Source organism: Protomyctophum bolini (genome assembly GCF_963924005.1).
Source record: "Protomyctophum bolini genome assembly, chromosome: 12".
In the NCBI taxonomy this organism is placed as follows: Eukaryota; Metazoa; Chordata; class Actinopteri; order Myctophiformes; family Myctophidae; genus Protomyctophum; species Protomyctophum bolini.
The window spans coordinates 6,685,285-6,703,773 of record NC_137873.1 but is presented as its reverse complement, the minus strand read 5'-3'; the positions used below and the strand labels follow the sequence as shown (position 1 = coordinate 6,703,773).

Sequence of the window (18,489 nt, the reverse complement as noted above, 5' to 3'; positions counted from 1 at the left end):
GAGCAACCCTGACTGTTTCATATCGTGTCGATTTGTATTAGTGATATTTATCCAAACGATAGTATTTCCCTTTTTTAAAAAAAATCATGTTTTGGGTGGATTAAATGACGATAGTGTTACATAGTGGGCTTTTTTTTTATGTTTTTATTTAATATTTTTTATGGAGGGACAGACAGTAGGCTGACAGGAAATGGGGAGAGAGATGTGTGTGGGGGGGGGGACATGCAGTAAAGGCCGTCGGGATCGGGAGTCGAACCCGCGGCACACTGCCAGACTGGATTATACCGGCCAAGGTGCCTGGACCGCTGAGCCATGGCCCAGACCAAGGAAGCTCTGAGAAGGAAGTGAAGTGGTCACGTGACTGGGCTGCGCCATGACACTTTCATGGACACTTTCATGGGAGCCAAACTACCCGGAGGTTTGGCAGAATGCACCGGAGTCAATGAGAGCTCAGTGACCAGCTCATGAACAAACATTATTTATGAACAATTGAGACCTTTTGTAAAGTAATCACTGCTGGAAAATAACAGAAGACATGTAACACATTATTGTCTGCTGTGTTGCTTTACGATGTGTACACTGTAATTTTTATAGAGGTATGGTATCTAAAGAGCACAAAGTACCTTTCTGAACGCACCAAGTATCGCGAGACTTCCCACCGTTTCCTGTCTGGCAGCCAAATATCGCGATACTTCGGAGCCAGAAACGATACCTGCTGCTGTTTAGATCCTCAGATAAAATGATATACTGTGCACTCTGTGCACATCGAAAAGTAAGTGATTAGAAAACAACCTGTGATATGTCTTCTTCTGTTATTTTCCAGAAGTGATTACTTTACAAAAGGTCTCAATTGTTCATAAATAATGTTTGTTATAAGCTGGTCCAGCCGGCTCCATTCATTGCCATGTATTCATTGCACTTGAGTTGTGAGTTTGGCTCCCATGAAAGTGTCCATGAAAGTGTCATGGCGCAGCCCAGTCACGTGACCACTTCCCTTCCTTCTCAGAGCTTCCCTGGGCCCAGACATAGTGGCTTTTTACTTCCTGACTCAGCGGTTTCTGGCCAAAACTGCTTTCAAGTTAAAATGATTGACAGTGCACTTGTGGCGGCGAGAGCCCTCCACCAGATGACGCTGTGGCGCCGAATGAGTTTTTTGCACAAGGACATGTTGATGAGTTTGTGTCCTCTGTTTTTGTTTCCCTCAGATGCTGGGCCTGGATGGCTCCCTGGTTTTTCTGGTAAGGCACGCACGCACGCGCGCACACACACACACACACACGTGCACATTGTTACTGCTGTAAATCACTACTAGTTAGTAGTAGAGTTTTTATAATACTTTTTTAGAGATGTTAAAAAATAGTATGCTTTTGGTGTGTTCTTTCTCTTCAGGAGCACGTGTTCTGGGTGGTGTCCTTGAACACTCTCTTCATTCTGGTGTTCGGTATGTTTCAGAGACATTTCAATTCATTCATACTGTACACACATACCGTACTGTACACATGCAGCGATATGGCCATAGCGTGCAGCGGTTGTGTGGGACAGGCGTTGACACTAAGGGTTGCCCACCTGCCCCCCATGGCAGGTAAATAAAACCTCCGTGCAGGTGGAGTTTGCTTCCAGGTTGCCCCCGAACGGGGCATGTGCTTGTTTGAGAGGAGACATAATATCTACTGTATAAACACAACACCAGAGATCTGTCTCTAAAAACACCTGAACGTGGCCATGCAGAGCGCTCTGTCTGTCTTCTGGTCTGTGGAATGTAAAATAAGAGCACTGTTTAGTGTTTACCTATAATGTGCTGTTTTCCACTGTTGCTAGACTTAAAAAAATATAAAATATTTGTAGGTATTTGGCATGACGATTTGAGGCATGACTTATTTTATCGCACAGCCCCAGAAAGTTAAAAACAAAGGCGGGAACCCCTTTTGGTGTTAGCATTACGTTATGCTTTAGCTATTTAAAAATAGCAGATCTACAAGCTCGTAGCGCGCCACCGAGTGGCGCGCTACGAGCTTGTATAGGTCTGCTGTTTTTTCGAAATCGAAGAACGACTGACACAGAAACACAGCTTTTTCCAGAAAACTGTCATTTTCAAACAGACATTTTTAGAATCTGATCTCGGGTCTGAATGGGTTTAATGGTGTTTCGGGCAAGTGGGCATGACCTTTTGGGCAAGTACAACCTGACCTTTACTTGCCCGATGGGCAAGGGCAAGTGCCTCTGAGACCTTTAGTGTCAACCCCTGTGGGATCTCACATTTTGGTGCTGGGGTGGTGACAGAAGAACAGTGATGATCTTGACCTTGTCGTTCCCCCCCCTCTCTCTCTCTGTGTGTGTAGCCTTCTGTCCGTATCACATCGGCCACTTCACGGTGGTGGGACTCGGCTTTGAGGAATACGTAAGTGCACGCACGCACGGACCCAGTATAGTATGTCATCTTCTAATTATTTCTTGTAGCTACTAAAAGTAATCTTGTTGTAGGTCTGCTATTTCAGTTTTTTTTAATGTATTTTTATGTCTTTCAACACGGAAACCATTATGTAAAAATAATTGCGACTATCTCAGATAATTGGTTCAAGGTTGTCTTTACAGAGTCGGTCACAGCTGCATACAAATAACATGCACGTTCACATTAGGGCATTAAAGGAGAATTCCATACTAAAAGGCTTTCTTACCTTTCTTTGTAGTTATTACGTCCCCACCGAAGAGGTCCAGGTGTTATTTTGTGCAAAAGCTCCTTATTGGCTGTTTCCCCTACCATAAGCCCTAAATGAATTGAATGGGGCTATGGGGTGTTGTCGTGCTAATTCGCTTATTTCCATCGCTCAAAATTATAATTTCTTTGTATATATCCTCTCTTCATAATATAAATAATATCCCAAGCGGCACACTTTACTACTTCTTTCGATGGAAATAAGCAAATTAGCATAACACCCTGCATAGCCCCATTCAATTCCCATTCAATGCAATGCAATTCATTGAGGGCTTATGGTAGGGAAAATAGCCAATCAGGAGTTTTTGCACAAAAAAAACACCTGGACCTCTTTGGTGGGGACGTAACAACTACAAAGAAAGGTAAGAAAGATAAGAAAGCATTCTAGCATGGAATTCTCCTTTAAGCAACTAGTCGACTAGTTTACTAGTAAATCCACTAGTCGACCTTGTTGGTACTAGTTGAGTAGTTTTGTAGGCCTCAAGATCAGGTAGATTATAGTGGGTAATCGTGGTAGGTAATCATGTTTTTTTTTTTTAATTGGATCATTTAATCGGAACAGGCTTCGTAATGAAAGTGCAAAAAAGTGCCCTGGACTGATATGACAATAACTGGAATATACCAAGAAATGACTGCCAAGTTTATACATTTCATACTTATTCATTTCATAGCTGTACAAGATTGTAGTATAATGTAATCTTGTATATAGTTATTTCTTGTAGCTATTACAAGTAATCTTGTAGGTCTGCAATTTCAGGGTTTTTTTTATATGTATATTTATGTCTTTCAACACGGAAACGATTATGTAAAAAATAATTGCGATTATCTCAGATAATGTGTGACCAGATGATCATTACGTAATAACTGTGACCGTTTGATCGATCGACCGAACGTCGATCGATGGCTATTCGGCGTTGATTTCCGCGCGTCACTGTTTTGACGATGTCATATCCCTGTTGTTGTTGTTGTGGTTGCAGATCCGAGCGTCCCACTTCGACGGCCTCATCACCACCGTGGTGGGCTACGTCCTGCTGGCCGCCTCGCTCATCTTCTGTCACGTATCCTTCCGTACAGTGGACCAAACATAACGCCCGCCATGATGTACTTATACACTTTTTACCGTGCCAAGACAAGGAGAAATGGCGTGAAATATTTAATATTGTACTACAGGGCAATTATCCCCCCCGGCCAGCACCAGGGCAGGAAACACTGCAATTCTGTTGCCGTTGGATAAAGATTTTGTCCAAAATAAGAGACGGCAGGCAAACGTGGATCAAAATAACAATTATTTTATAATATTCTCTAATTGTGTGGAATCTCTTGCAAATTAAGTAATGCAGTTGTTTAATAACAATTTAACTCTTGAGAGCGTAAAATGAAACCATATGGACCCCGTAGTACGCAAGGCTCTCAAGAGTTAAAAAGGTCTATTATAAGGGTTCATTTGATTACATGTCTCCATCCTTTAGCTGCAGGGAACCACCTGGAACCCCCTCAAGGACCACTGGTGGTCCCCGAACCAGTGTACTTACATGTTGATTTGATGTGGTGGTTGTTGGTTGTGCTCCATGTGGATGTGTGTCTGCGTCCTTAACGGTGTGTCCCTCCCAGGCATTAGCTTCACTGGTGAGGTTCCACAGATCCAGACGCCTGCTGGGGGTCTGCTACATCGTTGTCAAGGTAACCGGGAGGGGGTTGCTAGCTTAGTTTTCCTTTTATTTTCCATGTAGTTTTCGTCAGTGGAAAAAGGTAGTCGTTGTTTTAACTGAGCGTGAATGTAAAGCACTATATTGTAATACTATTATTATTATTATTATTATTATTATTATTTAAAGGTTTCACACAAGGGTCATTGGTTTTCTTCTCCCTTTTTTCCCCCTATGCCAGGTGTCCTTACTGGTGGTCATGGAGATTGGTCTATTCCCACTCATCTGTGGCTGGTGGCTTGATGTCTGCTCACTGGTAATTACTATACTATACTAATGCTCTACTGTACTCTACTCTACTCTACTATCACTCTACTCTACTGATGAAACTGCTGATGCTATGAATGTATACAGTACCTACTCCTACTACAGTCTTATCTCATGGTAAAAACGTCCCACCGTTGCAGGAGATGTTCGACGCCACTCTGAAGGACAGGGAGACGAGCTTCGACTCGGCCCCCGGGACCACCATGTTCCTCCACTGGCTGGTGGGCATGGTCTACGTCTTCTACTTCGCCTCCTTCATCCTGCTGCTCCGAGAGGTGAGAGAGAGAGAGAGAGTTGCAGCAAAGCAGTGTTTATTTCGTCGACTAAAACTTAAGACGAAGAAATGTTCGTCGACTACCTTTTATCACACTGACGAAAGTTCAGAGTAGAACTTTGACACCGGCCAAAAAAACCAAAACCAGCCACAGCCTGGCAGTGTTTACGTGGTACATATAACAACTGTCATTTGTACTTGAGGAGGGCTCTCGGTTAAACATTTAATTTCAATACAATGTTTCGCTCCCTCTTGCATTACACCAAGTTTTGACAACCGATTCGTCTCATTTTGATGTGACATTGTCTCGCCGTTCACCTTTGTTGGCCGTTCCAACTAGGCCGATTGACATTCTCCAAGGTTACCGTGGGGTGTTTAACTGGAGAACACAGAGCACAAACTCAATGTCTCTCTAAAGACATCCGTTGATGTCTGGATCTCCTCTACTTTATCTCCGTCCTCCTCCTGGCCGCCCTGGGGAGGTCACCGTCGTCAGACTAGTCACAACGGGAGAAAAAACCTGATGGTCGATTAAATGAAAGCTGTAATCTCAAGAGATAGAAGGAGGACACAACGTCCACACAGACGCCAGACAGTCACTGTGAGGTCGCAGAAAAAATAAAAGTGCCACTTTGTCTTGATTAAAGGGTTAATTCAGGTTTTTTGGACTTAAAGCTGCAGGAAATACTTGCCATTAATGTGTGGTTGTCTTTGGCGTGCTGTAGGTTCTCCGGCCGGGCGTGCTGTGGTTCCTGAGGAACCTCAACGACCCAGACTTCAACCCGGTGCAGGAGATGATCCACCTGCCTGTGTACAGACACCTCCGGAGGTTCCTTCTCTCTGTGGTCAGTTCAGTGTGTGTGTGCGTGCGTGTGTGTGTGCGTCGTGAGGGGCCTGCAGATTGCAGGCATGCCCAATAAGCCGAGAGCTGATCAGCCATCGGCAAAATTCTGTTCAGTGTCTGCAATAATTGGCAGTCGCCATATATGGAGAAGGCGATGCTTTCTGTACCCGTGATCTGTATCCTGAAGCACTTGTTGTAGAGTTTTTTCAAGTTTGCGCATCCACTATTGTTTGTGTTCAAGACATTTCTGGTAAAATGTGAATGCAAATAAAGATGTTAAATGTGTGTGTCTCTCTCAGGTGGTGTTTGGCTCCATCGTGCTGCTCATGCTGTGGCTTCCTGTCAGGATCATGAAGCTGTTCTTCCCACACTTCCTGCCATACAACGTCATGCTGTACAGGTACAGTGTTCTTTATTGACATCCTGACTCATAATGAGATGAAATGGGACATGATCGTTGTCTAATAAAACATTAACTCAAGCTCCCGCTAATCAAAACAACTGCTCGCATCGCTAGTAGGCCTCGTTGGGCCGCCCGCCGCAGAGACCGGGGGGGGCTTGAGCGGTTTCACTTTCAGCCAAAACAACAAGAGCTCTTCTTTTCTGCTCATTTGTTGAACCTGCTACCTTCCGCGTCTAGAGTTAAAATATATCTTTGCATTTAATTATTTTATGTCCATTTCTGCTAAGCAGGAGCCTATATGCCGAGATGATTTCGATTGATATTATAATATTAGGATAAATTTGCTCATGATCAGAGCTTCCGTTGCTCCAGACTGTATGACGGAAGCATTTATATTTGACTCATGATCAGAGCTTCCGTTGCTCCAGACTGTATGACGGAAGCATTTACGTATATTTTACTCATGATCAGAGCTTCCGTTGCTCCAGACTGTATGACGGAAGCATTTATATTTGACTCATGATCAGAGCTTCCGTTGCTCCAGACTGTATGACGGAAGCATTTATATTTGACTCATGATCAGAGCTTCCGTTGCTCCAGACTGTATGACGGAAGCATTTATATTTGACTCATGATCAGAGCTTCCGTTGCTCCAGACTGTATGACGGAAGCATTTATATTTGACTCATGATCAGAGCTTCCGTTGCTCCAGACTGTATGACGGAAGCATTTATATTTGACTCATGATCAGAGCTTCCGTTGCTCCAGACTGTATGACGGAAGCATTTACGTATATTTTACTCATGATCAGAGCTTCCGTTGCTCCAGACTGTATGACGGAAGCATTTATATTTGACTCATGATCAGAGCTTCCGTTGCTCCAGACTGTATGACGGAAGCATTTATATTTGACTCATGATCAGAGCTTCCGTTGCTCCAGACTGTATGACGGAAGCATTTATATTTGACTCATGATCAGAGCTTCCGTTGCTCCAGACTGTATGACGGAAGCATTTATATTTGACTCATGATCAGAGCTTCCGTTGCTCCAGACTGTATGACGGAAGCATTTATATTTGACTCATGATCAGAGCTTCCGTTGCTCCAGACTGTATGACGGAAGCATTTATATTTGACTCATGATCAGAGCTTCCGTTGCTCCAGACTGTATGACGGAAGCATTTATATTTGACTCATGATCAGAGCTTCCGTTGCTCCAGACTGTATGACGGAAGCATTTATATTTGACTCATGATCAGAGCTTCCGTTGCTCCAGACTGTATGACGGAAGCATTTATATTTTACTCATGATCAGAGCTTCCGTTGCTCCAGACTGTATGACCGAAGCATTTATATTTGACTCATGATCAGAGCTTCCATTTCTCCAGACTGCATGACGGAAGCATTTATATTTTACTCATGATCTGAGCGCTCCCGTTGCTCCAGTCTGCATGACCGAAGCATGTATATTTGACTCATGATCAGAGCTTCCGTTGCTCCAGACTGCCTGACGGAAGCATTTGAACATTGGGAGAAGCAACAGTCAGGGCACGCGAGACTGCCATTTCTGTTTAACACATTGTGAAGTGACCAGAACTGTTCTCCTGTCCTCCCCTCAGCGACGCCCCGGTCAGCGAGCTGTCTCTGGAGCTGCTGTTGCTGCAGGTGGTTCTGCCGGCGCTGTTGGAGCAGGGTCACACGCGCCAGTGGCTCAAACGCCTCGTCCACGCCTGGACCTTCACTGTGGGATACGTCCTGTGAGTGGCCCTATCTATATATCTGATCTATAAGCTCACTACGTGTCGCAGATCCACTGTTTTCAGAGAGCGACACCATGCACATACAACCACTATGGTCTTTTACTATGATCTGGCTGCAAACCAATTTCCCGCAAGGGACAATAAAGCTAACCTTGAACCTTGAACCAAGCATACCAGAGTTCTTCTCCACTAGTTCCTCCCTAACATTTTAGTGTGGTTATTATTTGTTGACGAAATCTAGTGTCAGTCAATATATTTGTGACCTTATTTGACTGAGCCTGCCATCGCGCAAACTCCAGCTTTTCACTCATTTTCAAGTGAGTTAATAATACAATTAATCTTCACATACTAGAGCATGTCTGAAATAAGTGTCAGCTGAGAGGAATTGACATGTCAATATGAAATAAATGCTTAAACATGTAGCTATGTGTAATGTTGGAGACCACAGAAGACATGTAAATATGAAATAAATGCTTAAACATGTAGCTAGGTATAATGTTGGAGACCACAGAAGACATGTTAATATGAAATAAATGCTTAAACATGTAGCTATAGGTGTAATGTTAGAGAGCACAGAAGACATGTAAATATGAAATAAATGCTTAAACATGTAGCTAGGTATAATGTTGGAGAACACAGAAGACATGTAAATATGAAATAAATGCTTAAACATGTAGCTAGGTATAATGTTGGAGACCACAGAAGACATGTTAATATGAAATAAATGCTTAAACATGTAGCTAGGTGTAATGTTAGAGAGCACAGAAGTGAACCTTTCAAGCCTGTTTTCTCAACTCGCTGTTTCTCTGCAAGACATTATACTCTATAAGGTATAAGCCATATCTCCAAAACTGGAGGGTCAAACTGAACAACCAATATGTCGAACTGGATTAAGAGCGTCTACTAAATGTCTAAACCGTTTCCTCCACAGTGACCTCCACTCCTACCTGCTGGGCGACCACGAGGACGAGGACAACCACTTCATCAACAACAACAACAACAACAACCCCCCCGGTCGCCATAACAACAACAACAACAACGAGGAGGAGGACGCGGGGATCCCCGGCCTGGGGGAGGGGCTCCACGCCGCCCACCAGGCCATCCTGCAGCAGGGCGGTCCCGTGGGCTTCCAGCCCTACTTCAGACCCCCCAACTTCCCCATCAAGGTGAGTGGTTGGTCGGGCGGCCCGGCACAGCCAATCGCGTGTGAGGCCTGACGTTGAAATTAAAAGATTTTTTGCCGCATTTTCACGATTTTTCAAAAATAGCAGAACTACAATCTCGTATGAGCTTGTAGATCTGCTATTTTTCAATGGCTAAAGTATTACACAAAACACCAAAAGGGGTTTTTTTTTTTATTGATTAGTGGAGACAGACAGGACAGTGGGAGAAGGGGAGAGACATGCGGCAAAGGTCCGTCACGAACGTGAAACTCTGAAGAAAGCTGGAATGGGGTCCAAAAAGGTTCTAAGAGCTTTCTACAGAGGCACCACAATCGGAGAGCAGCATCCTGACTGGTTGCTTCACGGCCTGGTGGTACTGCAACTAACTGCACTGACCTAAACCACAAAGGGTTGCAATTAATTGCAACCCTTTGTGGTTTAGGTCAGTGCAGTTAGTTGCCATACCACCAGGCCGTGAATAACGTGTGGGCTTATAGTCATTCAAAGAAGACTAAGCACTTCAAATGTTGGCGGTTGTATTCAGACACGGACTCGGTGGCTACGTGAGAAAACTTCAAATGCGCTGCGATTTTAAAATACTCCTGCACACATACTCCAAATGTGTGTTCACTTCACAGAATGCAATTGACAAAAACTTTAATTTGACACAAAAGTGTGCCAAATGTGTTTTACTTTTTTTTGTCTTTTTTCTAGAGCTCGACCAATGCCAGATTTATTTTTCGTCCAATGCCGACCGATTTAAATTTTATTTTTTTTGTTTAAAATTTTTTTTGGTCCAATGTTATACCCGTCTGAAAAAGACGCTCAGTTGCTGAAAAATCAGTCAATTCAGTCCTTGGCAGACATTATGTCTGCCAAGGACTGAATTGACTGATTTTTCAGCAACTCCAGCAGCGCCAACGACGCCTTTATCGTCTTTTTCAGACGGGTATAACATTGGACCAAAAAATTTTTTAAACAAATTTTTTTAAATTAAATAAAAAAAATTATAGAGACTGGCGCTTAGGGACTTTTTGGCACTTCTTAATAGCGATGGATGAGTTAAAGGGCTGTGCGGACGACAGCAGACTCTTGTTTGCTCTTTTTTTTTTGCACTCTATATTCTATTTTGTTTGCTGTGTTTTGCTGTTGTTATATTATATTTTTTTGCTGCTGCATTGTCTGAAGGAAGCCAAACAAAAATACACAAGATGTAACAATAAAGCACAACCTTGAACCTTGAACGCGCTGTCAGGCCAAAGCCTATATGTGGCAAACTTTTTAACCACTAGACTTGGTAAACGTAGACTGCTTTTTAGCGGGTCAAAGTGTGACAAGCTTGCGGTCCATTTGGTTCCATTTGTACACTCTTAAGTTAAATTAGCAGTGATTTTTCAATCTAAATCGGGGTCCCAGAGATAGAAATGCCATTAAATGGGGGTCCGACTCCGAGGCCTATAATGGATGTCAAACTGGGGGTCCTTATTATAATTAAAGTGGTAGAGAAACCCTGCTAGAGCCTCTCATGGTGGTCCCTGGGATGTCTTTTCAAATGCTGGTCCGTGGGCTAATAATTATCAATTTAGGAGTCCTTGACGTGAAAAATGTTTATATAAGGCCTAATGGTTATATTTAACCCATTTTGGGTGGGAACCCCTTTTGGTCTTAGCATTATGTTATGCTTTAGCTATTGAAAAATAGCAGATCTACAAGCTTGTACAAGCTTGTAGGTCTGCTATTTGTTTTTTTAAATCGAAGAACGACTGACGGAGAAACATAGCTTTTTCAGAAAACTGTCGGGATGTTGAAGATTTTTTTTTATAATCTGATCTCAGGTCAGAATGAGTAGGCCATATAAAGAACTCACGAAGGCTTGTTTTTCCCCCTATAGATCTTACTGCTGGTCGTCTCCATGTGTGTGACACTGCTGCTGGCCAGCCTGACATGCCTTACCCTGCCAGGTGAGACACGCGCACACAAACGCACACACACACACGCACACACACGCACGCACAGTCACACACATACACACACGCACACACACACACACACACACACACACACACACCTCCCCTTATCCTCCTATCTCATTACTTTCACCAGCCTTCTCATCGCGCCACATCTGGGCTCCTTGTCTGTCCGTGTCAGATGTGTGTTTGTGTTTAAACGTTATTGATCGCGGGGGGGGGGGGGGGGGGGGGGGGGCAGGGCAGGAACCGTCTCATTGCTGCTGCGGCAGCGAAGGAATGCCATGTGGTTGGAAGGAACGCTCAAGACGGAAAATGCTTCAGGAGATGAAAAAAACCCAATGAAATATGTGGAAACGTTTGACTGTTCCCCATTATCGTACCACAGTATCTATAGCGAGCAGATCATTATCTGCTCAGTGTTCCATGTGGAGAGTCTTTGATGCCTCGCTGTTGAACATGAAATATATGTTTTTTAATATAACATAAATAGCAGTGTAAGCCACAAGGGGTCTCAGGCGACCGTGTGTTTTAGATCGGTGGTGTTTTTTGGCAGCAAATGTTGATTTTAGTTTTAGTCATAAGTGTTTTGAATAGTTTTCTTAGTAACATTTTAGTCACCTGGAATGTTTTGGTGTTAGCCTATTTTTAGTCGACTAAATATCCTAAGATTTTAGTCGACTGACTCTACAGTTGATTTTGTCGACTAAAATGCATTTTGGCGGGCCTTGATGCCGTCGTGATGACTGATTTTACACATCTAGGTCGGCTGTTTTCAGCATGCAACCAAGTGTAAAATGACTTATACTGGATCTCTTGTCCACTAGTCCCTTCCTAACATTTTAGTCTAGTTTTTATTTGTTGACAAAATTGTCAGTGTATTTAGTCTTAGTTTTAGTCGTCATGGCTTAGTTTTAATTTAGTTTCCATTTAGTTTTCATCCAAAGGTAGTCGCCGGACATCTTTCGTCTTGGTTTTAGTCGACGAAAACAACACTGCTTGAAACTAAATTAAATTTGACTCCAAAGTATGAATAAAAATAATGAAAAAGTGCTGGTCTAAATCAACAACGCAACTCTTCCTCCCTTCCGTTCCAGTGTGGGCGGGGCGCTGGCTGATGTCACTGTGGATGGGCGGGGCCAAGGTGCACGAGCTCTACACGGCGGCCAGCGGCCTCTACGTGTGCTGGCTGTCAATCAGGGCCGTTACCGTGGTGATGGCCTGGATGCCCCAGGGTCCTAATGTCATCTGGACCAAAGTGCACGAATGGACCAGCATGGTAACTGACCTGTCTGTCTGTCTGTCTTGTCTGTCTTGTCTGTCTGTCTGTCTTGTCTGTCGGTCTGTCTTGTCTGTCTGTCTGTCTGTCTGTCTGTCTGTCTGTCTGTCTGTCTGTCTGTCTGTCTGTCTGTCTGTCTGTCTGTCTTGTCTGTCCTGTCTGTCCTGTCTGTCCTGTCTGTCCTGTCTGTCCTGTCTGTCCGTCCGTCCGTCCGTCTGTCCGTCTGTCCGTCTGTCTGTCTGTCTGTGTCTTTACTGTTGTAATCCACGTAACTCGAGAAACAACTTAAATTTCGACACACGCGTTCCACACCACCACAGGGGGTGTCGTTATATAGACAGAGTTACGCAAACTGCGTTCACTTCATGGGGCTTCAGTCAAATAATAATAATAATAATAAAACTTTATTTGTATAGCACCTTTCATGACATGAAATGCAGCTCAAAGTGCTTTACAGAGCAATGGAGAAGAAAAGAAAAGAAAAGCAAGGCATAAACATTAAAAAGAAAAAAAACAGGCAGTAATGCAATACAGTGAGGACATGAATAACAAAAAATAAAAGATCAATTAAAAGCAAGGGTGTAGAAGTGGGTCTTGAGCTGTGCTTTAAAAATGTCTACAGAGGCTGCCTGTCGAAGGTACAGTGGGAGTTTGTTAAACTACAGAGGCTGCCTGTCGAAGGTACAGTGGGAGTTTGTTAAACTACAGAGGCTGCCTGTCGAAGGTACAGTGGGAGTTTGTTCCACGCCGTCGGCCCGTAGAAGCAAAAAGCTTCCCCATATTTTTTTGTTGCCATTCGTTTAGGCAAAGCGAGCAGGCCAGCAGTGGAAGACCTTAGGGGGCGGTTTGGGACATATTTAGGCAGGCAGTCATGTAGGTAGGTAGGAAGGTGTGAGACCATTGAGAGCTTTATACACGAGTAAAACAATTTTAAAATCAATCCTAAAAACAACCGGAAGCCAAAAGTGAAGCCAAAACTGGAGTAATATGTTCTCTCATCTTAGTTCTAGTTAAAACTCTGGCTGCTGCAATGGCGGCTCTCCTACATAGACTTCTATTGAGAATGGGGACAACCGACTGGGACAAGTCCTGGACCGGAAGTATAGGCAGAAATGCATTGGACTCACAGGGCAACAGCCCAGCTTTAATGATCTTAAAATCCCTTTTATTTTAGATTGTTTTGTAGTAATAGTACAACATAAACATTACAGAGACTTTAGTTGTTACTGTACAATACTTTAAAACGGTTGTCGTGTTGCACACGCGCTTAAAATAGCTCTTATTACTTAGTACTGAGACAAGCCCAGCTTGTCTCAGTTCAGGCTGCATGAACAGCGCTCGAGCGCTCGGTTTCTGCCCCCTCAATGTCGTAACTCTTCTATCGGATGGCTCTGGGGCCAGGCTACTGCCGCCGCCCTAAACATCGTCAAACAACGACGTCATTTACATTTCCGGTAGTCGTGAGGTTTTGGATCGTTGCTTCATTCCATGCGTTGGTGTTTTGGATCGTTGCTTCATTCCATGCGTTGGCGTTGCAGATCGTGAAGAGCGTGGCCGTGGCGGTTCTGCTGGCCGGAGTGATTCCCCTCCTGCTGGGTCTGCTGTTCGAGCTGGTCATCGTGGCTCCTCTCAGAGTGCCTCTGGACCAGACGCCTCTGTTCTACCCCTGGCAGGTACGGCCCGGTACCGTCTCTCAACACACACAAACAACACATTCATTTTATCAGCACTTTTATTGAGTTTATTTTTTAACCCATTTAGATCTGAGGACGCATCTGTCTTGCCTTACAGCTTTGAACCACTATGAAACTTTATCTGTTGAAAAATAATATCAGATCTAAAAGATCTGCTATTTTTGAACAATCGTGAGAAAATGTGTGCACATCTTTTTGAATATATATTCTTTCACACAGCGAACATTCTTTTAACTCAAATATTTTGCTTCTGGGGGTGTTCCTGGAACAACATATTTTGAGATGGGGGGGGGTCCAAATAGAGATAATTCTGGGGGTTTCCTTGACATGAAAAGGTTTGAGCACCACTGATAACGTTTTTTCAGAAAAAACTGTCAACATTTTGTAGAATCTGACCTCGGGTCTCAATGGGGTTTAAAGGGAACATTTACAAGGTTCACTGACAGTCAAAGCTTTAAAAGAAGTGTGGCGTTGCCTGTGTTGCAGGACTGGGCTCCGGGCGTGCTCCATGATAATAAATGTGTACTGTAACGTTGCCTGTGTTACAGCACTGCCTGGGCTCTGGGCGTGCTCCATGATAATGATAATAAATGTCTAACGTTGCCTGTGTTGCAGGACTGGGCTCTGGGCGTGCTCCATGCCAAAATCATCGCTGCCATCACCCTCATGGGACCTCAGTGGTGGCTCAAAACTGTCATTGAGCAGGTAAGAATCAAAAGTGTCCATCGAAAATGTCCAAAATAATCCTGTGTGCCAACGGTATCCGTCACCCTGGCATGTGTTTGACATGATCATCCTCTGTGTGTCTCTCCTGTGTATAGGTCTATGCCAACGGCATCCGTCACATCGACCTGCACTTCATCGTGCGGAGGCTGGCCGCGCCGGTGATCGGCGTGCTGCTGTTCTCCCTGTGTCTGCCCTACGTCATCTCCAGAGGAGTCGCTCCACTGCTGGGTCAGTCACACCTCTACTCTACTGTGTTCGCTCCGCTTCGTCGACTAAAACTAAGTCGACTACCTTTTTTTAATATATATATATATATATATTTTTATCCCATGATTTTGTAACCCAATTTTCACCCCTGTGTCAATCATCTAATGTGATCCTGGGCTCTATACACCCTCCACCAACCTAGTCCCCATATATATGGGGGACATGGGGAGAGCAACGGACTTGAACTCATGCTTGCTTCATGCCTGAGTGTCCAAGTTTCTCCTTTACAACCTGACAGAGGGGGAGTTTCCCTGGTTGGACGTATAGCGCGTGGAGGAACACGTTATTCCAACCAGTTCCTTTCCCCTCCATCAGGCGCCCCGGCTGGCCAGGGGGAGGCAGTTTAGAGTCCGTCGACTACCTTTTTTCCACTGACGAAAACTAAATAAAAAACTAAGCTATGATGACTAAAACTAAGACTAAATATACTTGACAATTTCGTCAACAAATTCAAAACTAGACTAAAATGTTAGGAAGGGACTATAGTGGACGAGAGATCCAGTATAAGTCATTTTATACTTGCTGAAAATAGCCGATCTACAAGCTCACAACGTTGTGAGCTTGTAGATCGGCTATTTTCAGCAAGTGTAAAATCGGCCATTATGACGGCACCAAGGCCCGCCAAAATACATTTTAGTCGACTAAAATCTGATGATATTTAGTCGACTAAAACTAGACTAAAACATTCCGGGTGGCAAAAAATGTGACTAAAACTAGATGAAAACGTTTCAAGAGACTAAAACTAAAATAGAAATTTGCTGCCAAAAACAACACTGGTTACTTCGCTCACATTTCCTCAGCCTCATATCGTAGCATTTACAGAGGTCCTTTCAGACTGCGAGACGGCGAGGAACGCAGCCTGGATCTGCTCCGCAAACAAAGATCACCACAATCCAGGTCTAGTCAGCCCGCCTCGCGCCAAGGGCATGTGCAAGAAAACGAGCGCGGGCTGCGACAATTTCACGGGCCCGTGAGAATATGAAAACATTGAAAATGAATTACTACTAAAAGGCCTATGGTCATATGTCATATTTTTAAGGTTTTCCAGAAAAGCTGAATTTGAAAGCCTATAAGTCATCTAGGAAGGACGTAGGCTTTGGCTATTTTTTTTTTTTTAATCTTGAAAATGTGGCGCAAATCTTTGAACCTATATATTCTTTCAGAGCGAATGTTTTTAACTCAAATCTTTGCTTCTGCATGTCCCTGGAACTACATATTTTCAGACGTTTGAGAGCCACTGACATGAGAAACATGGGGTTTTTCAGAAAACTGTCAGGAATTAGAAGGCATTTGTAGAATCATCCTCTGGTCTAAATGGGTGAACCCATTTTGGGCAGGAACCTCTTTTGGTGTTTTAATCATTATGTTATACCGGTACTTAAGCTATTGAAAAATAGCAGATCTACAAGCTCTTGTAGGTCTTCTATTTTTTGAAAAATCGTGAAAATGTGCCTCAAATCTTTGAATATATATATATATTCTTTCAGAGTTTCAGTTTTTAACTCAAATCTTTGCTTCTGGGAGGTCCCTGGAACAACATATTTTCCGATGCATGGGGGTCGGTGGATTACATAATAATGTTTGGGGTCCTTGACATGAAATAATGAAAACCACTGATATAGAAACATGAGGTTTTTTCAGAAGAAGAAAATATATTGTTTTAATTTTCGACGTTGAGTCTAAATGGGTTAACATCTGTGTGCAGGCGTCCAGACGGACATGCAGATCCTGGTGGAGAGGAGGATCTACCCCTTCCTGCTGATGGTGACCATCCTGCTGGCCGTGCTTTACGTCCAGATACGTCAGTTCAGACGACTGTACGAGCACATCAAGAACGACAAGTCAGTACCGCACGCACGCACGCACGCACTCATGCACGCACGAACGCACGCACACACACTCAGGCAAGCACGCACACACGGATGCACGCACGCACTTAATGAGCATTACGACGCCATCAAGACCTGACAAAAATATACCGGTGTATAATATATAAATGTGTTTGTTTTTGTCGACAAAATCTACCGTCAACTAAAAATCTAAAATCAACTAAAAAAAAAAGTATTTATATCTAAAACGTTTGAGATGACTAAAATATGACTAACCCTGAATGGAATTATATTCCAAAGACTAAATAAAAATTTGCCATTAAAAATCAACTCCCCTCCCCCCCTCTCCATTCTCTATTGTCCCACCCCCCCATCATCAGGTACCTGGTGGGCCAGCGGCTGGTCAACTACGAACGCAGGGCCAGGAGCACTGGCCCCGCCTCCTACAACACCTCCTCTTGAACTGGACCATCACCTCCTCTTAAACTGGACCCGCAGCACCTCCTCCTACAGCACCTCCTCTTAAACTGGACCATCTGGTTCTCCTCCAACACCTCCTCACAGACTGGACCTCCTGTAGCTCCACCCACAGCAGCACCTCACAGACTGGACCTCCTGTACCTGCACCCACAGCACCTCCTCACAGACTGGACCTCCTGTACCTCCTCCACCCACAGCACCTCCTCACAGACTGGACCTCCTGTACCTCCTCCACCCCCACAGCACCTCCTCACAGACTGGACCTCCTGTAGCTCCACCCACAGCACCTCCTCACAGACTGGACCTCCTGTACCTCCTCCACCCACAGCACCTCCTCACAGACTGGACCTCCTGTACCTCCTCCACCCACAGCACCTCCTCACAGACTGGACCTCCTGTAGCTCCACCCACAGCACCTCCTCACAGACTGGACCTCCTGTACCTCCTCCACCCACAGCACCTCCTCACAGACTGGACCTCCTGTAGCTCCACCCACAGCACCACCTCACAGACTGGACCTCCTGTACCTCCTCCACCCACAGCACCTCCTCACAGACTGGACCTCCTGTACCTCCTCCACCCACAGCACCTCCTCACAGACTGGACCTCCTGTACCTCCTCCACCCACAGCACCTCCTCACAGACTGGACCTCCTGTACCTCCTCCACCCACAGCACCTCCTCACAGACTGGACCTCCTGTACCTCCTCCACCCACAGCACCTCCTCACAGACTGGACCTCCTGTACCTCCTCCACCCACAGCACCTCCTCACAGACTGGACCTCCTGTACCTCCTCCACCCACAGCACCTCCTCCTCCCCTTTGGATGTGCAGGTAGAAAGGTGGGGGGGGGGGGACTGGTTCAAAATGAACCGCGGCGGGGGAGGAGGACCAGATGAAGTTAAAAAAAATATATATATATAAAAATCAGACCCAGTGTGGCAAGTGAGCGGTGCCTTCTGACCAGTTAATCTCATGAAGCTACAGTTCTAGGAACAACGTTAAACCCGCTGTGCTGTCCGTTCATTTCAAAAGGCTGCTCGGCACAGCAGCAGCGCCGCGTGGTGGCTGCAGCTGTCGTTGCCGTGTCGATGTGGACAAAGCGGCATCGTGCTGA

The 18,489-nt window shown here is 44.6% G+C and overlaps 1 protein-coding gene across 3 annotated transcripts in view; it reads left to right on the top strand.

Moving 5' to 3' along the window:
• Positions 1-17,489, top strand: part of LOC308325947 (E3 ubiquitin-protein ligase MARCHF6-like) — a 31,218-nt gene extending 13,729 nt beyond the window's left edge. For 2 of the 3 annotated variants that reach the window (XM_080778730.1, XM_080778729.1), the window contains exons 9-26: positions 1,206-1,238; positions 1,390-1,441; positions 2,340-2,428; positions 3,691-3,771; positions 4,325-4,393; positions 4,601-4,675; positions 4,827-4,961; positions 5,686-5,805; positions 6,104-6,204; positions 7,827-7,964; positions 8,899-9,133; positions 11,022-11,091; positions 12,195-12,376; positions 13,915-14,049; positions 14,686-14,775; positions 14,892-15,024; positions 16,769-16,904; positions 17,273-17,489. In XM_080778730.1, the coding sequence (XP_080634856.1) occupies positions 1,206-1,238; positions 1,390-1,441; positions 2,340-2,428; positions 3,691-3,771; positions 4,325-4,393; positions 4,601-4,675; positions 4,827-4,961; positions 5,686-5,805; positions 6,104-6,204; positions 7,827-7,964; positions 8,899-9,133; positions 11,022-11,091; positions 12,195-12,376; positions 13,915-14,049; positions 14,686-14,775; positions 14,892-15,024; positions 16,769-16,904; positions 17,273-17,354 (1,956 nt within the window). In that variant the 3' untranslated portion in view covers positions 17,355-17,489. The remainder of the gene's footprint in view (positions 1-1,205; positions 1,239-1,389; positions 1,442-2,339; positions 2,429-3,690; positions 3,772-4,324; positions 4,394-4,600; positions 4,676-4,826; positions 4,962-5,685; positions 5,806-6,103; positions 6,205-7,826; positions 7,965-8,898; positions 9,134-11,021; positions 11,092-12,194; positions 12,377-13,914; positions 14,050-14,685; positions 14,776-14,891; positions 15,025-16,768; positions 16,905-17,272) is intronic. The other variant, XM_080778731.1, reaches the window with a different exon arrangement.
• The last annotated feature ends 1,000 nt before the right edge of the window (positions 17,490-18,489 follow it).